Genomic DNA, 18,477 nt, shown 5'->3' on the forward strand with positions numbered 1-18,477 from the left:
CTCATGTATTTCTAGAAATATACCCTAAGAAAAGAAGTGAAGATTCAGGCAAAGTTTTATGTGCAAAGATTTCTCCTGGCACCTTATTTCAAAGGCTGAAAAAATTTAAAATGTCAGTGTGCGCTGTTGTTGTTTAGTCACTCATTCCTATCTGACCCTTTGTGACCCCATAGGCTGTAGTTTACCAGGCTCCTTTGTCCATGAAATTCTCCAGGCAAGAATACTGGAGTGGTTTGCCATTGCCTTCTCCAGGGAATCTTCCCAGTCCAGGGATAGAACCTGCACTGGCAGGTGGATTCTACCGCTGAGCCACCAGGGAAGCCCCTCGTGTGTGCTAAATGCCCACAATACGGGGATGGTTAAACAAATTTTGATTATCTGTAAAATAGAGAATTTTATGCTTTCATTAAAAAACATGTTTATGAAAGATTCTGGGCACGGGAAAAATTTAGATTACACTGTTAATTGAAAAAATATTGCAGAATTATATTAGGGTCTTCTCTGTAGCTCAAAAGGTAAAGAATCTGCCTGCAGTGCGGGAGACCTGGGTTCAATCCCTGGGTCAGGAAGATCCTCTGGAGAAGGGAATGGCAGTCCACTCCAGTATTCTTGCCTGGAGAATCCCATGGACAGAGGAGCCTGGCGGGCTATGGTCCGTGGGATCGCAGAGAGTCGGACACGACTGATTTATATATGCAATATAACTGAAAGTATGCAATTATTTGAAGATGATATTTAAACTAATCCCCATTGAAAATATGCATATATGTCCTTAGGAAGAAGCCTGGAGGAAATATTCCATAATATTAAAGTGAGATCAGATAGACCCAGATTCAAATCCAGACCTGTCAACTTTAGCTTAATGATCCAAGGCTCAAGTCTCCCCACCACTATGAATTCCAGTTCTCCTTGATTTTTCTTTTTTTCTAAAAAGCAATAAGTAATAATAAAAATATTAAATCCGAACTCTCTTAAATATTGACATCAAAGTGTTCGTGGTTGGAGGAATTCATGTTAGTCCTTCATTCTTTCTCCCAGGCATTAAGCATGCACCCATGGTGTGCCTAGCCCCGTGTGGGCACCAGAAAGACTCAGAAGAATATAGAACCCTGCCCCAGTTTGGGAGCTGAAGTGTCCCTTTGTCTGTTCTCTCCAGGATGAAGCCGTCATCTTGGGTCCCCCAGGAAAGGCCCAGGGAGCTGCAAGCAGACTGGGATCCGGCCACGCCAGGAAGTGAGCTGGGGGTGCCCCCCAACGGGGTCCCTACAACACAGGAAGGGCTGAAGCAGCAGGGCTCAGGGAAGGAGACTGAGGACCAACAGGAGAGCCAGCGGAACCCAGAGACAATGGAGGGTCAGGGCCCTGAGAGTCGCCAGGTAATGTCCACAGAATCCCAGGCAGGAAGGAATGGAATGGCCAACTCGCAGGGGAGGTGAGGGAGCAGGGAACTGTTAAAGGCAGGGAGGAGATCGGGCTTCTGGGTAAAATTGAAAACGGGACCTGCTGGGTTTAACAAAGCCCAATTTTTTTTTCTTATACTAGAATGTTCTAGCAGCTGTTTCTTAGCTGCTGATCTCTGTGGGACCCTTCAAGAGGTGGTTAGAGTATGGTACCTTCTCCAAACTTATTTGACTATAAAATATCTTTTTTTTTAAGGTTTAGGTGTTTTTTTTTTTTAAAAAGCTTCATAAGGTACAATTGATACACAGTTGTGCATACTTCAAGTGTACAATTTACTGTTTTGGATACATGTGCATACCCACAAAACCATCACTGCAATTAAGAAAATAAACACATCTGTCATCCCCCCCAAAAGTTTTCTGTGCCCCTTTGTCATCGGTTCTCCCATTCATTCCAAGCCCCAGGCAACCGCTGATCTGTGTTCTGCAGCTGTGAATTTGTATTTCCCAGAATTTTCCATAAATGGAAGCATAAGTATCCATTCTTTTTGTCTTGCTTCTTTCAATTAGCATGAATATTTTGAGACTCAGCTATGCTATTGTGTAGACCAATACTTTATTCTTTTTGCTGCTGAGTATTATTCCATTGTATGGATAGGCCACAATTTCTTGTCCTACTCGAAGCACAGGGAACTATGTTCAATACCTTGTGATAAATCGCAATGGAAAAGAATATGAAAAAGAGTGTATATATATATATATATATCATTGAATCACTTTGCTGTTCTGTGGAAATTAACAAACAAAACTTGATTTCTTCATTCTTTCACCTATTGATGGACCCTTGGTTTGTTTCAACTTTTTGACTATTTCAAATAAGACATAGAAACATTCATGTCTGTGTGTACAGATACTTTCTTTTGGGCAAATAAATGCCTAGGAGTAGAATGGATCATATGATATTTGTGTGTTTAATTTATTAAGAAACTGCCAAACTTTTCTCCAAAGTGGTTGTACCATTTTACATCCCCATCAGCAATGCATGATAATTCCACTTCTTCCATATCTTCCCCTAAACTTGGTATGGTCTGTTTTTAATTCTAAGCATTCTAATAAGTGTATAGTGGAATCTCATTATGGTCTTTATTTTCTTTTCCAAATGACTTAAACATGTCAAGCATCTTTTCATGTGTTTATAGGCACATATTATGTATCTTTGGAGAAATGTCTATTCAGATACTTTGCGCATCATTTTAATTGAATAGTCAACTGTCTTTTCCATTCTCTCAATGGTGACTTTCAAAGAACAGAAGTCTTAATTTTCATGAAGTCTGGTTGATCATTTTTTTCTTTATGGCTGTGCTTTTGGTGTTCTTAGAAATCTTTACTTAACCTGAAGTCACATATGATTTTATCCTATAAACATAGGATAAAACTTTTCCAAGAAGTTTTGTTATTTTAGGTTTAACACTTAGGTTCATGATCCAGCTTGAGTTAATTTTTGTATGTGGTCTGAGTGTTGGATTGAGGCTCATTTCTTGCATATGGCTGTCCAGTCATCCCAGTACCATTTGTTGGAGACTCCTTTCTCCGGAGCTTGCCTGGTGGCTCAGATGGTAAAGAATCTGCCTGCAATGCAGGAGACCTGGGTTTGATTCCTGGGTTGGGAAGATCCCCTGGAGAAGGGAAAGGCTATCCAGTATTCTGGCCTGGAGAATTCCACGGATCGTATAGTCCATGGGGATGCAAAAAGTTGGACACGACTGAGCGACTTTCACTTTGACTTCCCCCAACCAGGGATTGAGCCCATGCGCCTTGCAGTGGAAGCATGGAGTCTTAACCCCTGGACCACCAGGGAAGGCCCACACATTGTCTTGACTATAGCAACTTATTAAAGTCTTGAAATCAGTTAATGTAAAAATCTCTTTTGTAGGGAGTACCATGAAGGATTCTTGTTCTTTGAAACATCCCTTGAAAAATCCCATTTAAAGAGGATTGTGTCAGAGACTGCCCTGGTGGTCGGGTGGTTAAGACTCCGTGCTTCTATTGCAGGGGGTATGGGTTAGATTCCTGGTCTGGGAACTAAGATCTCACGTGCCATGCAGTGTGGCAAATAAATAAACAAATAAAATGGAAAGAGGATCGCCTCACTTTCCCCAGGCTCCCATTCTACCTGCACAGAGAAGCGTGGATTACGACTTTGGGTAAGCCATGCCTCTTTTGAACCTCAGTTTCCTCATCCCTCAAAATGGAGTAATTGACCCCTGCTTAGGGAATCTTCTAGGCATGCTGAGAGAGTTCAGTAAGGTAATGCTTGCAGTGCTTGGACCAGAGTAACTGTCAACACTCTCTGGGTGAGTGTTGAGGGTCACCTGAGAGCCAGGATGGGGCTCCCCATCTTGACGTCTTTGTTCTTGGCAGGACCCAGAGGGTCAGCCCATCCCAGGTCGCCTGGCAGCCAATGAGTCAGACACAGTGCAGCCAACAGAGCCTTACTGCACCTTGGACAGCTGTGAACAGCAACTGGAGGACAAGCCCCCCAAGGAGGTGGACACCCCACCCTTCGGGACACCGGGGGCTCTGCCAGAGCCTGGCCCAGGGGGATGTGAGGACAGTTTCCAGGAAGCAGTGTCCCTAATGCCTACAGCAACTCTGGAGGAAAAGACGGTTCACACTGACCCACCACCCATGCCAAGACCCAACACACCCAAAGCAAGGTAAGGCACCCCACCCCTCCCTGACCCCAACAAGACTGCTCTTCTGCTAGTTCCAGAGGAGGTGACTTCTAGTCCTGACAGCTGTTGATGCGATGTAAGACCTTGGTCAAGCCATGCCCCCAGAACCCCTGTTTCCCCATCTGTATAGTAGCTCTAGTACAGAATTCTTTGCCCCATGGGCCCATTCTTCACCGGCCAAGTCCCCACAAGGAATGTGGAAGAATGAGGAGCCCCTCTGAGAGCAGAAGCCCAGGGATGAAACTGCAGCGGTGGATCTGAGTGTCCTGGGGCTGAGAGAAGGCCTTGCAAAGGTGAACCTTGAGCTGCACCCCCCCTCACCTGGGGGTTCTCCCTTGTTTAGAGATGAGGCTGTGGAGATCCAGCCAGCACTGGGGCCTGCTCGTCCACCTGTAAGTAGAACCACAGTGGGGAAGGGAACGGGGCGGGGGGAGATCAGGACAAGGAGGAAAGAGGCAGAAATGGGGCAGTATTCACAGTCAAACTGGGGAAGGTGTGAGTCCGTGCCTGCGTGTTTCCATGGGTGTGCACACGTGTGTGTGTGTTCGCACATGTGCATGTGTGTGCCCACATGTGTGCATTTGGTTGTGAGTCAAGGCTGCTCTTACACTTTGGAGCCCCTGAATTCACCCCAGGCCATGGTGGTTTTTTCCACATTGGCATGGATCTCTGCCGGCCAGCTGCTCAGTCACAGCACACAACCCAAAGCTTCCCTGAATGGCTGGGAGACTCCCATCCCCTCCCAGTCATCCCCACATCCAACAGCTCTCTCACTTCCTAGTTCTCTGATTTGATTGGGCAACCTGTGAACAGTTATCATCTGCCTGGTGGAAAGGCAGGTTGGAGAAAGAGGAATCAAAAGAGCTTTTAGGAAATATAATTTACAAAAATATTGAACCACTATGTTGTACACTTGAAACTAATATCGTAAATCGACTTTGAAAGTGAAAGTGTTAGTCAGTTGTGTATGACTCTTTGCAACACCCTGGACTGTAGGCTACTAGGCTCTTCTGTCCATGGAGTTCCCCAGGGTAGAATCCTGGAATGGGTTGCCATTCCCTTCTTTGGGGGATATTTCTGACCCAGAGATCAAACCTGGGTCTCCTGCATTGCAGGCAGATTCTAAGCCCAGATTTGCTCTAAGCCCAGATAGTTGTTTTTTTTTTTTTAAGAGGCTTTCAGTCTGGGGCCCGAGTGACACTAGTGAAGGAGCAGACAGAAAGAACCTGAGGTTCTGCTTTGGTCATGTTCTGGACGAACAGAAGAAATACCAGGAGGATGTCTGGAGTTAGGAAGGAGAGAGAGGTCAGGATGGGAGATGTAAATACGAGGAAAACGGGGTAACATCTAGGAGACCGTACGGAGCAGGAAGGCATCTGAGGACAGACCACTGGTCTCCACCACATTCAGAAATGCAGGGACTTCTCTCGTGGGCCAGTGGTTAGGACTCTGTGCTTCCGACGCAGGGCACGTGGGTTCAGTCTCTGGCCAGGGAAGTGTTCCGCATGCCGTGTGGCACGGTCCCCAAAAGAAAACAAACAAACAAAACCCACAGACATGGATTGAGAGTGAGGAAGCCTCAGTGAAGGAGGCTGTGGAACACTCAAGGAGGGAGCCAGCCGGGGAGAGAGTGTGGGTCCAGAGAGGAAAGCCCTCCCGGAAGGGCAGAGTGGGCTCGGCTCTGAGGAGGGAGCAGATTGCCGCCCTGCAGGAGTCTGGCTGGGGAGCAGGGCTGGAAGCAAGACTGGAGATGGGAAGACAGGAGAGATGGGTGCAGCCAATCTTGCGAGGCATTCTGCTCATTCTGCTCGAGGCAGGGCGGAGAGCCGGGTGGCCCTGAACGGCTGTGTAGTGCGGGGTTGTCTCTTTCTGGCTGCGCTGGGTCTGTGTCTCTTCGCTGCAGCGCGTGGACTTTGTCTAGGTGCAGAGCACAGACCCGACGGACACAGAGCGCCCTGGGCTGTGCAGCTGTGTCCACGGGCTCAGCTGCCCCAGAGCATGTGGGGTCTCAGTTCCCTAGCCAGGAACTGAACCGTGTGCCCTGTATTGGAACGCAGATTCTTTCCTTATATATATATTTTTTAATGGAAAGCAGATTCCTAACCACTGGACCACCAAGGAAGCCCTGAGAGTTTTTCTTTTAAGGAAGGAAGATAAGAGACTCTCTGGTTCTGTGGTTAAGATGCCACGCTTCTAATGCGGGGGACACAGGTTCAATCCTTGGTTGGGAGCTCAGATCCCGCATGCCACATGGCGCAGCTTAAAAACCTTAAAGTAATAATAATTAAAAATATTTTAATTAAAGAAGGAAAATAATATAGCGTGTTTACATGCTGACAGGAGTAATCTGGCAGAGAGGGCAGTGCTGATACTTTTTTAGGTCGAGCAGGTGTGTGGTAACAGCTCCATCTTTGAACAGGAGAAGGGCCGGGATGGAGCCTGCATGGGGCGGCCTGGGTGGAGGCGGTCAGGGGACAGCTCACCCCTCTCTAGAAGAGACAGACGTAGGAGGTGCTGGATTTGCTGAACACGTAGATGGGAATCTACTGAGCGCCTGCCAAGTGGGAGTAGGCTGCTGTGTTGATAGGATCAAAGAGGCAGGTGCAGTTCTGCCCTCAGGGAGCCTACTTCCAGGGAGGGCAAGCAGCAAGGTGGACAGGCTGCGGTGACTGCAGAGGAGGAAAGAAACAAGGGTGAACTGGGGAGTTGCTCACTCAAGAGCACAGCTTGGAAGGCTGGGACGAGGCCCAGGTCAGGGGTCGAGGAGGACGTGGGGAAGGGGTATAGAGGATGCCGGAGAGATGTGGGCTCCCCGGGACCTGGAGGAGAAGGAGAGGCTGAGGGTGCCCTGGGGCGGGTGGCCGCGAGCAGCTCGTGGGACCGTCTGGCTGGCCGGAGGCCTCCCGCATCGCCTGCCCGTCCCGTCCCCAGGAGGTGGTGAACACGGGAGCGAGGGGGCTGGACCCCACTCAGAAGCAGCCTCAGGGGCCCGTGGCAGCCACGTGCACCCGGGACCCTGGCAGCGCCCGGCCTGGCTTCATGAGGCGCCTGCTGGAGGTGGAGGAGGAGGAGGCCGCGCTTCGGAGAGCTGCGAAGGCCCGCACCCTGCCAGGCCGGAGGTGCCCCCGGGCCCTGGGTCCCGTGCCCACCCCCACCCCCAGCCTGCCTCCGCCCCTGCCTGTGACCCAGGCCCCGGCCTCAGCCTCTGCCCCGGCCTGGGCGCGGCCGCCCGCCCCCGCGGGGACGCCTGGCCCCACTCCAGGGCCCGTTGCCGTCCTGCCGGTGCCCGCGTCGGATCTGGCCTGGAGAAGGACAGAACTTCTGAGCCACAGCGGGGAGAGGAGCCTGAAGGCACGGTAGGAGCCACCCCAGAAAGCGCTAGGATCCGAACGCGGCCCCACGGCACTGAATCCCCTCCAGACTCCCGTCTGCCCCTCCTGTGTGTCCCCTCCACGTCCCCTGCCTCTCCCGGCTCCCTGTCTCTCACACTGTGGTCTTTTCCTCATCACCAACCCTGCTTCTCTTTCTAACCCGTCTAGATGCCCCTCACCTCTGCATCGCTCCCCCAGGTCACTCAAAGACTCCTGTGACCTCTCAAAGCCTCCCCAGGGTCCCTCCTATGACCCTCCTGCCCCGGCTGCCCCCTCGCTCCCCCAGCTTTCGGGGTCCGGGGCGGGGGTGGGCGGCCGGATGTGCCCTGGGCCCGGCTCTGTCCTCTGCAGGCAGGAGCTGGAGGAGCGTTGCCTCCTGAAGGTGTGTCAGACCTGGGAGGAGAGGGCGGAGGAGCACCTCACCATGAAGCAGGAGGAAGGTGAGGGCAGGCCTTCCCAGGAGGTGGGGGGAGGGCCCTCTCAGTGCCGGGGGGCCCTCAGTCTTTGGGCTGGCGGGTCTGGGTAGGGGTACAGGCCGGCCAATCACTCCACAGCCCTGTGTCCATCCCAGCCTGCGCTGGGCTGGCGGCGTGGCGCAGGGCAGAAGGTTGACCCGACGCCTCTTCCCTCTTCTCTTCCCGAGTGGTCTCTGAACGAACGGAGCAAGCCCTGCAAAGCACTCTTGTTTTTGGAGGCGTTTCTGCCTCCTCCAGCACAAGCCCACTCTCTAGGTCCCCTGGAGAGGCCACCAGGGGTGGAGGCAAGACTCCAGCGCCCCCTCCTGTGCTAGACCACCCCTCACCCTTTAACAGGTCCACTTGCCCTGAACACGTTCCTGACCCCCATTAGGTCTGCTCGCCCATGCGCTGGACAGCCCAGCTGCTGATACTGGGCTGCTGTCAAGGAAAGAGCAGCGTTTACTGCAGGCGCCAAGCTAGGAGTCCAGGCAGCTTGAAAGGCCCAAATCCCCACAGCTTTCAGGAAAATTGTTTAAGAGTGAGGGAGTGTGTCACAGGTTCCTCATCAGTTCGTGGGCCTTCTTCTGATTGGCTGCTGGTGAGGTCACTGGGTGTCAACATCATCAACCTTCTCATTCCAACCAGCCTGCCAGTGCTCGCCGTTTGCTGTGCTTGTGGGCAGCTTATGGTTAACTTCTTCCACTTGGTGGGGGTGTCAGTTCAGTTCAGTTCAGTCCAGGCGCTCAGTCGTGTCCAACTCTTTGCGACCCCATGAATCACAGCACACCAGGCCTCCCTGTCCATCACCATCTCCCGGAGTTCACTCAAACTCAGGCCCATCGAGTTGGTGATGCCATCTAGCCATCTCATCCTCGGTCATCCCCTTCTCCTCCTGCCCCAATCCCTCCCAGCATCAGAGTCTTTTCCAATGAGTCAACTCTTCACATGAGGTGGCCAAAGTACTGGAGCTTCAGCTTTAGCATCATTCCTTCCAAAGAACACCCAGGGCTGGTCTCCTTCAGAATGGACTGGTTGGATCTCCTTGCAGCCCAAGGGAGTGGGGGTGTCAGTATCTGCAACATGGCTCAGAGGACAGGGCTCAGATTACCTATAGTCCTTGTAGTGTAGTAGTGTTGGTCACTCAGCCGTGTCTGACTCTTTGTGACCACACGGTCTGTAGCCCACCAGGCTCCTCTGTCCATGGATTCTCCAGGCAAGAATACTGGAGTGGGTTGCCATTCCCTTCTCCAGAAGATCATCTGACCCAGGGATCGAATCTGGGTCTCCTGCAGATTGCAGACAGACCTGCAGGCAGATTCTTTACCGTCTGAGCTACAGGGAAGACCCTTTAGTCCTTGAGGAGGAACTAAAGTTCCTTGACCTTATATGTCTAAACTAGTATTATTTAGTCTTGTTGGACTGTTTTCCCTTTCTGCCTTTTCTCACTTCTCTGACTGAACCCATTCTTTGGGACTCGGGAAGGCCTAAGAGGCTGAAAGTCTACAAACAAGAGGCAGACAAGGGGACACAGTGCAGAGGGGTCTGTCCCAGGAAGAGTCCCTGGAGTCCTGTTACACACAGCCCCCCACCCATCCACCACATCCCACCTCCACCTGGAAAATTAAAAGCCTGAACGCCCACCCGGGGCGAGGCACCCTTTGCTCCCCAGCGTCCTTAGTTCGGCCCGTGACTCCGCCTCCCTGTGCTGTGAGGAAGAGCAACTGCCGCTTCCTCTGGGCTCTGTGAGGGGCCTAAGCTGCTGTGCACACCGGTGACCCAGCAGGCCAGCCCTGGCCTTGGACGGCGGTGGGGGTGCACTCCCTCCTTCCACCCTGCACTCCTCCCCGCAGTCTGAGCCCCAGGCAGGGCCAGGGGGGCCCTTCTGCCTTCCTTGAATACACTCTTTGGCTCCCTAGGGCCGGATCCTTGAAGCTCACTCTTTTTAAAAAAATGTTATTCGTTTGGCTGAGTCGGGTCTTAGTTGCAGCGCACAGGGTTTCTTGAGCCAGGCGGGATCTTTCATTTCGGCACACGGACTCGAGCTGTGGGGCTAGGACTCCGGGATACATGGGCTTGAGTACTTCAGTGTGTGCACTTGGCTGTGCCCTGGCATTTGAAATCTTAGTTCCCTGACCAGGGATCAAACTCACACCTGCTGCATTGCCAGGTGGATTCTTAACCACTGGGCCGCCAGGGAAGTCCCTTGCTCCTTTCAGCTTTAAAGCTCTCTACCCTTTCTGGAGGGCTTTTCTAAGTCCAGCACCCATTGCCCCACCTCCTTGAGCCGAGTTCAGGGACAGCATGACACACTGGCATGCAGACCCAGCATCCTCCCAGGTGGGGAAAGAGACGGTCACCTGCTCTGATGGCCCAACCACCCTGCATTTGAGATGAGCTTAAATGAGGGCTGTTCTGTTTATCTCCTTTTTCAGCCTGCCTGCCTGCTGCAGCTCACCACTTACTCCAGCCCTAAGCCCAGCCCCACATTTCAGTTCTGTGTGTCAGAGAGTTACAAGGCCTGTGATGTCCCAAGTGCTGAGTGAATACAGCCGCTCTGGGAGCGTGTCTTGCTGTTCTCTCCCTCGTGGTGGTGTTCAGTTGCCAAGCCATGTCCAACTCTGCAACCCCATGGACTGCAGCACACCAGGCTTCCCTGTACGTCACTAATTCCTGGAGCTTGCTCAAACTCATGTCCATTGAGTCAGTGATGCAATCCAAATATCTCATCCTCTGTCGTCCCCTTCTCCTTCCGCCTTCAATCTTTCCCAGCATCAGGGTCTTTTCTAATGAGTCAGCTCTTTGCATCAGGTGGCCAAAGTACTGGAGCTTCAGCTTCAGCATCAGTCCTTCCAGTGAATATTCAGGGGTGATTTCCTTTAGGATGGACTGGCTTGATCTTCTTGCAGTCCAACGGACTCTCAAGAGTTTTCTCCACCACCATAGTTGAAAGCCTCAATTCTTTGGCACTCAGCCTTCTTTATGGTTCAGCTATCACATTCATACATGACTACTACAAAAACCATAGCTGTGACTATTACGGACCTTTATTGGCAAAATGACATTTCTGCTTTTTAATATGATGTCTAGGTTTGTAATAGCTTTTCTTCCAAGGAGCAAGCGTCTTTCAATTTCATGGCTGCAGTCACCATCTGCAGTGATTTTAGAGCCCAGAAAAGAAAATCTGCCACTGTTTCCACTTTTCTTCATCTATTTGCCATGAAGTGATGGGACCAGGTGCCACGATCTTAATTTTTTGAATGTTGAGTTTTAAGCCAGCTTTTTCACTCTCCTCTTTCACTCTCATCAAGAGCCTCTTTAGTTCCTCTTCAGTTTCTGCCATTAAAGTTGTATCATCTGCCTATCTGAGGTTGTTAATATTTCTCCCAGCAATCTTGATTCCAGCCCGTGATTCATCCAGCCCAGCATTTCGCGTGATGTACTCTGCCTACAAGTTTACTAAATAGGGTGACAATACACACCTTCACCTTGCACCAGGAATACCACCAATTCAGGGCACCCCTGCTGTGTGCCAGGCAGTATGCTGAGTCCTTCACAGCCAGGTTCTCATATAACTCTCACAGCGGCCTTGACATACTCCTTTCCCAATTTTGAACCAGTCTATTGTTCCATGTTCAACACTATCTACCCACCTTATAGATAAGAAAATTGGGGGTCACAGAAGTGCCGTGACTTGCCCACTGAAACTATATTAGTTTGCTTGGGCTGACATGAGGAAGTACCATCAACTGGGAGGCTTAAAGTCTGCGTTCCCGTAGTTTTGGAGTCCAGAAGTCCCAGATGGGGTGTCAGTACGTTTGGCTCTTCCTCTCCTGTTTTCGGTCGGTTTCTCCCGGAGCCTGCCTCCTGGGTTGCAGCTGGCTGCCTTCTCCTGCGTCCTGCCTTTCCTCTGTGTGTGTGCAGCCCTGATGTCGCTTGTGTGCCCAGATTTCCTCTTCTCTTAAGGACACCCCTTAGGTTGGATTAAGGGACTCATTTAAACATAATCACCTTTTTAAAGGCATTATTTCCAAATACAGTCACATTCTAAGACAAGTGGGGGTGGGCAGTGCCGGTGTCAAGGCTTCAGTATACGAGTGTAGGCAGCGAGCACGATGCAGCGTGTGTAACAGCAACCCTGAGTCTCAGCAATGGCGGAGCCAGTCTCATCAGCAGGCCTATTGATTCTAACCTGGACTGTGCTGTGAGCTGAGAAAGCAGCGCCACCCTTGTTAGGACCAGGATGTAACTTTTCTATCAATTGATGCCATTCTGGGACTTGAGAGAGTCCTGCGACTGAGAAACATCCTTCTGGGTCCTCTGCTCTGATCCTGACAAATGAAGTTATCTTAGAGGCTGCACTTAGTTGCTCAGTCCTGTCTGACTCTTTGTGACTCCATGGACTGTAGCCTGCCTGGCTCCTCTGTCCATGGGGATCCTCTAAGCAAGGATCCTGGAGTGGGTTGCCATGCCCTCCTCCAGGGGATCTTCCCAACCCCGGGATCAAACCCAGGTTTCCCACGTGGCAGAGGATTCTTTACCAGCTGAGCCACCAGGGAAGCCCATCCTAGAAGTTATGTCCATCCAGACAAGTAACGCTAAGCTGTGTCCAACTCTCTGTGACCTCGTGGACTGCAGCCCGCCAGTCTTCCCTGTCCTTCACTATCTCCCAAGGTTTGCTCAGATTCGTGCCCATTGAGTTGGTGATGCCATCTAACCGTCTCATCAGCTGCCACCCTCTTCTTTTGCCTTCAATGTTTCGCGCATCAGGGTCATTTCCAATGAGTCAGCTCTTTGCATCAGGTGGCCCAAGTATCGGAGCTTCAGCTTAGATACGTAACTGCAGAGCCCCAAAGCGAAGGCACAGACTCAGAGTCAAAAAGACCTGTCTGGTGCTCTAACCTCTGAGCCTCAGTTTCCCCATCCATACAAGGAAATATGCATTCTACTCTTAAGAGTCTGTTGTAAGAATTACATGAGAAGCTGGCTGTGAAGAACTTAGCATAGTCCCTGGCACACAGCAGCAGTGCTGAGTGGGCGTGCTCCTGGTGCCGGTGAAGGCGGCCCGCTGCGCCGGTGGCCTGACCTTGCACTAGAGAGCGAGTTGCGTCTACGGACCCTGTTCCTCTGCGTTTCGCGCTTGTGGTTCACTCGTCTCTTCACCCAGCCATGAGATAGAGGAGGCTCGCCAAGGGGTACGTGGAGCGGATGGGATGCATGTTAGAGACAGGAAGTGACCACGCCCCTCCCCACTCCGCCGCCCACCCCAGCCTTCCGCAGCTACTTTGAGATCTTCAACGGTCACGGTGAGGTGGACGCGCAGAGCCTGCGGAACACCCTGCTGCTTGTGGGCATCTCCCTGACAACGGCCCAGGTGGAGGGCGCCCTGAGGAGCGCGGACATCGACGGTGAGTCCGGGGCGGGGGCTTCATCCTGAGCCCTGGCGGGGTCAGGCTCGCCCGCAGCGTGAGGCCTGTGCAGTCACGCCGGCTCAGTGACAGGATCCTGACTTTGGTTCACCGCTTTGCTGTTGCGGTCTAGAAATTCTTGATAATTTTTGAACGAGGGGCCCTGTTCTGCATTTCTTTTTTTTTGGTTGCACTGGACCTTCATTGCAGCACTCAGACTTTCTCTAGTCGCAGAGCTTCTGGGCTTCTCTTGCTGTGGAGCGGTGGGCTTAGTCACCCTGCCACACGTGGGATCCTAGGTCCCTGACCAGGGATGGAACCTGAGGCTCCTGCATTAGAAGGCGGTTTCGTAACCGCTGGGCCACGAGGGAAGTGCTGCATTTTCATCTTGCTCCGGGCAAATGCAAATAATACAGCTGGTTCTGGCTCCCAAAGTAAGTGATTCCTGAGGACCTACGCAGTGCCAGGTTCTGGGGACCCAGAGATGACCAAGACCTAGTTCCTGACCCTAAGACGTAGGTTATCTCTGAGATCACTCCTCCCGGACATTATGTGTGCTCCATCGGACATTCCTCCGTGACCTGGCCACTCGTTTTACCGGCTGTATGGCCTGGGACAGGTCACTGAAGTTCATCACGTCTGTTTCCCCGCCTGTAAAATGGGGCTCACAGCAGTTACCCGTCTCACTGAACTGCAGAAAAGATCGAATGAGGTAACCCAGGCAAAGCACGGAGCACTGCACGCGGCACGCAGACTGCACCCAGGAGACGCTGACCACTGGTCTCGTCCATCCTCTCAATGTTCTTTAGCTGCCTGTGGTGTGCCCATTCCTGTGCTGGGCACTGGCATAAAGGGATGTGTAAGACCTGTGAGATCTGCCCTCGAGATCTTCGCACACTCATGACGCAGAAGGAAGAGTTGCCAAAGGCAGCAGTGCTCCCGGTGGCTTGGATAAGGGGTAAGGGAGGAAGGCTTCCTGGAGGAGGTGATGCCTGAGCCAAATGGCGAAAGAGCAAGCAGGAGTTAGGCAGGACGAGAAGAAGGGCATTCCTGCTGGCAGAAATAACTTGCACACAGGGCACAGGGCACAGAATGAGGAGCGTTGTCCCTTCGTGGTTTGGTTGACTAGATGCAGGGAACACAGCAGAGCGGTGGGGCCTGGGCTCCGGACCCCTGAGTGTGGGTCTGCTTCCTCCATCACTGTCTGAGGGTGAGTCCTCACTCAAGCTAGGCTAGGCATTGGCCTCAGCTTGGTCCTTGGGTGATCCCAGGCCACGGCCTGCTTTGTCTGTGCCTCAGGCCTCATCTGTGACAAGGGGATTAGAGTATCAGCGCCTGCTGCTCCCCACACCCCCCGCCCCAAGGAGGACTTTAAGGATTAGAGACCATTCATTAACTTGTCAAGCGGTTGAGAGGACTGGCATCTGGTCCCATAGCTCCATGGCAAATAGAAGAGGGAAAAGTGGAAGCAGTGACAGATTTTATTTTCTTGGGCTCCAAAATCACTGTGGACAGTGACTGCAGCCGTGAAATTAAAAGATGCTTGCTCCTTTAAAAGAAGGAAAGCTAGGACAAACCTAGGCCGCATATTAAAAAGCAGAGACATCACTTTGCCAACAAAGGTCCATCTAGTCAAAGCTATGGTTTTTCCAGTGGTCATGTACGGATGTCAGAGTTGGACTATAAAGAAGACTGAGTGCCAAAGAACTGACGCTTTCAAACTGTGGTGCTGGAAAAGACTCTTGAGAGTCCCTGGGACTACAGTGAGATCAAACTCGTCCATCCTAAAGGAAATCAACCCTGAATATTCATTGGAAGGACTGAAGCTGAAGCTCCAATACTTTGGCCACCTGATGTGAAGAGCTGGCTCATTGAGAAAGACCCCGATGCTGGGAAAGATCGAAGGGAGGAGAAGCGGACGACAGAGGATGGGATGGTTGGATGGCATCACTGACTCAATGGACCTAAATTTGAGTAAATTTCAGGATATAGTGAAGGACAAAGGAGACTCATGTGCTGCAGTCCATGGGGTTGCAAAGAGCTGGACACAACTTAGCGACTGAACAATAATAACAAAGCTTAGAGAGCATTTCCCAAGCACCTCTTTGTTTTAAGCCCTGAGGACCACAATACAGAATAAAACACCCAGTGCCTGTCTACCAGAGCTTCTGTGAAACCCCAGGTCTTATGAGTGTGAGGCTGAAGTACAAGTGTCTTATGAGAATGTTCAACTGGGACTCTGACCTACACTGGTCTGACTTCCCTCAGGAAGTGGTGGTCAAAGGAAGCATTAAGGGAAAGAGTTGGAGGGAATTCCCTAGTGGTCCAGTGGTGAGGGCTTGGCACTTTTACTTCCGGGGGCAGAGTTCAGTCTGTGGCTGCAGAACTAAGATCCTGCAAGCTGCATCGCATGGCCACAAGAAACAAAAACAAATCAACGAGGAGTTAGCGTGTGGTGGAGAGAATTCTGAGATGAGAGCGCAGCACGCACAAAGGCCCGGAGTGGGGGAGGAGGGCCCCCAGGTGGGAGCAGGTTAGTGCTGGGGGAGCTGGGTACCTGGTGAGGCTGCAGACAGCTGACAGGCAAGTCTAGCAGGACTTTGAAGGCCACAATGGGAACACTGTAGGTAAAGATACGTGCTCATGCAAGACTAACAGACTGTAATAAGAGTTGCTGGCATTTGTTGAGCATGTGCTTGTGAGCATGGTCCTATTCTAAGCACATTGCTTCCATTTCTCTCCCTTGAGAAAGGCGTTATGGTCGTCTTCACCCTATTAGACGAGAAAACTAAGGCTTAGTGGGGCTAAGAGACTTTGGCAGTGTCACAGAGATAGTGAGTGACATGAACTCAGATTGCTGCTTCTAGAACCTTCTGGGAGCCTCTAACCCAGGAGATTTTAATTTTTTTCCTTCTACTTCCCTATGTGTCCCGCACTTTCTACATTGACTATGTGTTACTTTTATAATCAACTCCAACAAGTAAATGCTAATAGCCTTGCCTGGGTTGCAGGGTCCAAGCCTGCTCTGGAAGGCCCCTGCCCACTCTGTATTCTTCTGGCCCCCACAGGAGATGGTCACGTGAACTTCAAAGACTTCCTGACTGTGATGACAGACACCAGGCGCTTCTTCTGCTCCGTAGGTGAGCAGGGGAGAGCCCAGGGCACTCAGAGCTGGGGTGGGGGGGCAGGTGGCTAGTAGGGGGCTTGGGCATCCCGGGGTGTCACATGGTAACGGCAGCCACCATCCCATGTCTCCAGAACAGAATGCCCTGGTGGACATGGCTCCTCCAAACCCCCACACTCTGTTCTTTGAGATCCTGTCCCTGCTGGTGGAGATGCTGGCCTTACCCGAAGGAGCTTTAGAAGAGATCACCAGGTGAGTAGGTCTGGTGGTTGTGGGTGGAGGATTGTAGGCACAGAAATAGCACCTAGCCTTTTGGCAGTGGAGGATTTTGGATAGTTAGGACTCTTAGTTGCAAGCAAAACACACATAAAACTGGCTTATGCAAAAGGGGAATGTATCGGCTCACGTCACTGCTCAGGGCTTCAGGAATGGCTGGATCCAGGAGACCAGCTGATACCATTCAGGCTTTATCTCTCCTGCTCATCTCTGCATTGGCTTCAAGCTCAGCTAGGCTCTTCCCACAGTGAGAAGGATGGCAACTGGCGGCCCTTACTCATTACTCTCCTCCTTTTGCAACCTCAGCAGCAAGAGGAATACCTTCTTGCAGTACACATATAGCAATCCCAGAAAGAAAATGTGACAGAGCCTGTTTGGGCTGGACAACAAGACATGGAAGCCTCCCCACATTTCCAGAGTGGGCTGCTGGATGGTCTTTCTCATCTAAGAAACAGATGGCTCTGTACCAAAAAATGACATGAACATTTGATGGGTAGAAGCAAAGGGTCGCTCTTGCAGCACACAGAGGCTTGGCTCTGTTGTTGAGAAAACTGGATAATTTTTTCCTACCACAGACCAGGCCTTTTCTGCAGGGGACAGAAGAGGGGGGATGATTACATGTGTTTCAGCAACACCAACTTAGCAAACCTGAGACAAGAGATCTGTCTTCTTTCCAGCATCTCTAAATCACTAAACATATACAGCCTGAAGATGGCAAATGTATAATTTGAAAAGCAATAAAACAAATTCCCATGTATCCATTTCTTCAGTTTAAAAATAGGTAATTTCCAATCATCTTGAAGCCCCTGAGTGCCCTACCCTAACCATAGAGTACTTTCTCTCGTAACGAGAACCAACCCTTATTCATTTGCTTTTTGTTTTAAAATCTCACTGCTTATTTTTCCCCATGTCATTCATTGAAAATTTCAAATGTATGGCAAAGTTAAAAGAATTTTACAGTTAACAGTTAGATACCCACAGCCTAGATTCTACTGTTGCCATTTTGCCCTTCTTTTACCTATCCATCCCTCTATTCTTCAATCTGTATTATTTTTATTTCATTTTATAGTAAATTATAGTCATTTCCCTCTAAATACGTCAGTATTTTGGGCTGGGGAAGTTTGCTGGGTTTTTCGTAACATCTTACAGAAAAACTTGAACATACTTTTTGGCCAACCCAATATATATCATCAGCTAATGATCAATATTTGCATAGAGCTTCCCCACCCCTATCTTTTGAGATTCATATAATGTACATTTGGTGAAATGCACAGATCTTAAGTGTATCATTTAGTGAATCTCAACAAATTCCCACACCCCAGCAACCTGAGCCCCTATCAAATTATACAAAATTTTACTATCATTCCAGAAACTGCCCTCATGAGCTTTCCCAGCTGGTCCCTGAAACTACACTTCTTTTAATTTTTTTTCCATCACAGATTGGTTTTGTCTGTCTTACAACTTCATATAAATGGAAACATACAGAGTACAGTCTTTAGTGTCCAGCTCCCTTCACTCAGCATAATGCCTTTCCCCCCAAACTTAAACATTAAAAAAAAAATCTTATTTATTTATTTGGCTGTGTCAGCTCTTAGTTGCAGCAAGTGGGATCTTTTGTTGCAGCGTGCCAGCTCCATAGTTGCAGCACAGCCTGACTGTGCGTGTGTGTGTGCTCAGTTGCTTCAGTCGTGTCCAACTCCCTGTGACC

General features: G+C 50.6%; 1 protein-coding gene across 1 annotated transcript in view; it reads left to right on the forward strand.

Moving 5' to 3' along the window:
- SPATA21 (spermatogenesis associated 21) overlaps nt 1-18,477 on the forward strand; it is a 35,399-nt gene that overhangs the window by 473 nt on the left and 16,449 nt on the right. Inside the window, exons 2-9 of the mRNA XM_069579332.1 lie at nt 1,157-1,376; nt 3,822-4,117; nt 4,479-4,527; nt 7,067-7,491; nt 7,858-7,946; nt 13,232-13,369; nt 16,438-16,509; nt 16,628-16,745. Coding sequence (XP_069435433.1) covers nt 1,157-1,376; nt 3,822-4,117; nt 4,479-4,527; nt 7,067-7,491; nt 7,858-7,946; nt 13,232-13,369; nt 16,438-16,509; nt 16,628-16,745 — 1,407 coding nt within the window. The remainder of the gene's footprint in view (nt 1-1,156; nt 1,377-3,821; nt 4,118-4,478; nt 4,528-7,066; nt 7,492-7,857; nt 7,947-13,231; nt 13,370-16,437; nt 16,510-16,627; nt 16,746-18,477) is intronic.

This window comes from Ovis canadensis, chromosome 2 (genome assembly GCF_042477335.2).
Source record: "Ovis canadensis isolate MfBH-ARS-UI-01 breed Bighorn chromosome 2, ARS-UI_OviCan_v2, whole genome shotgun sequence".
NCBI lineage: Eukaryota > Metazoa > Chordata > Mammalia > Artiodactyla > Bovidae > Ovis > Ovis canadensis.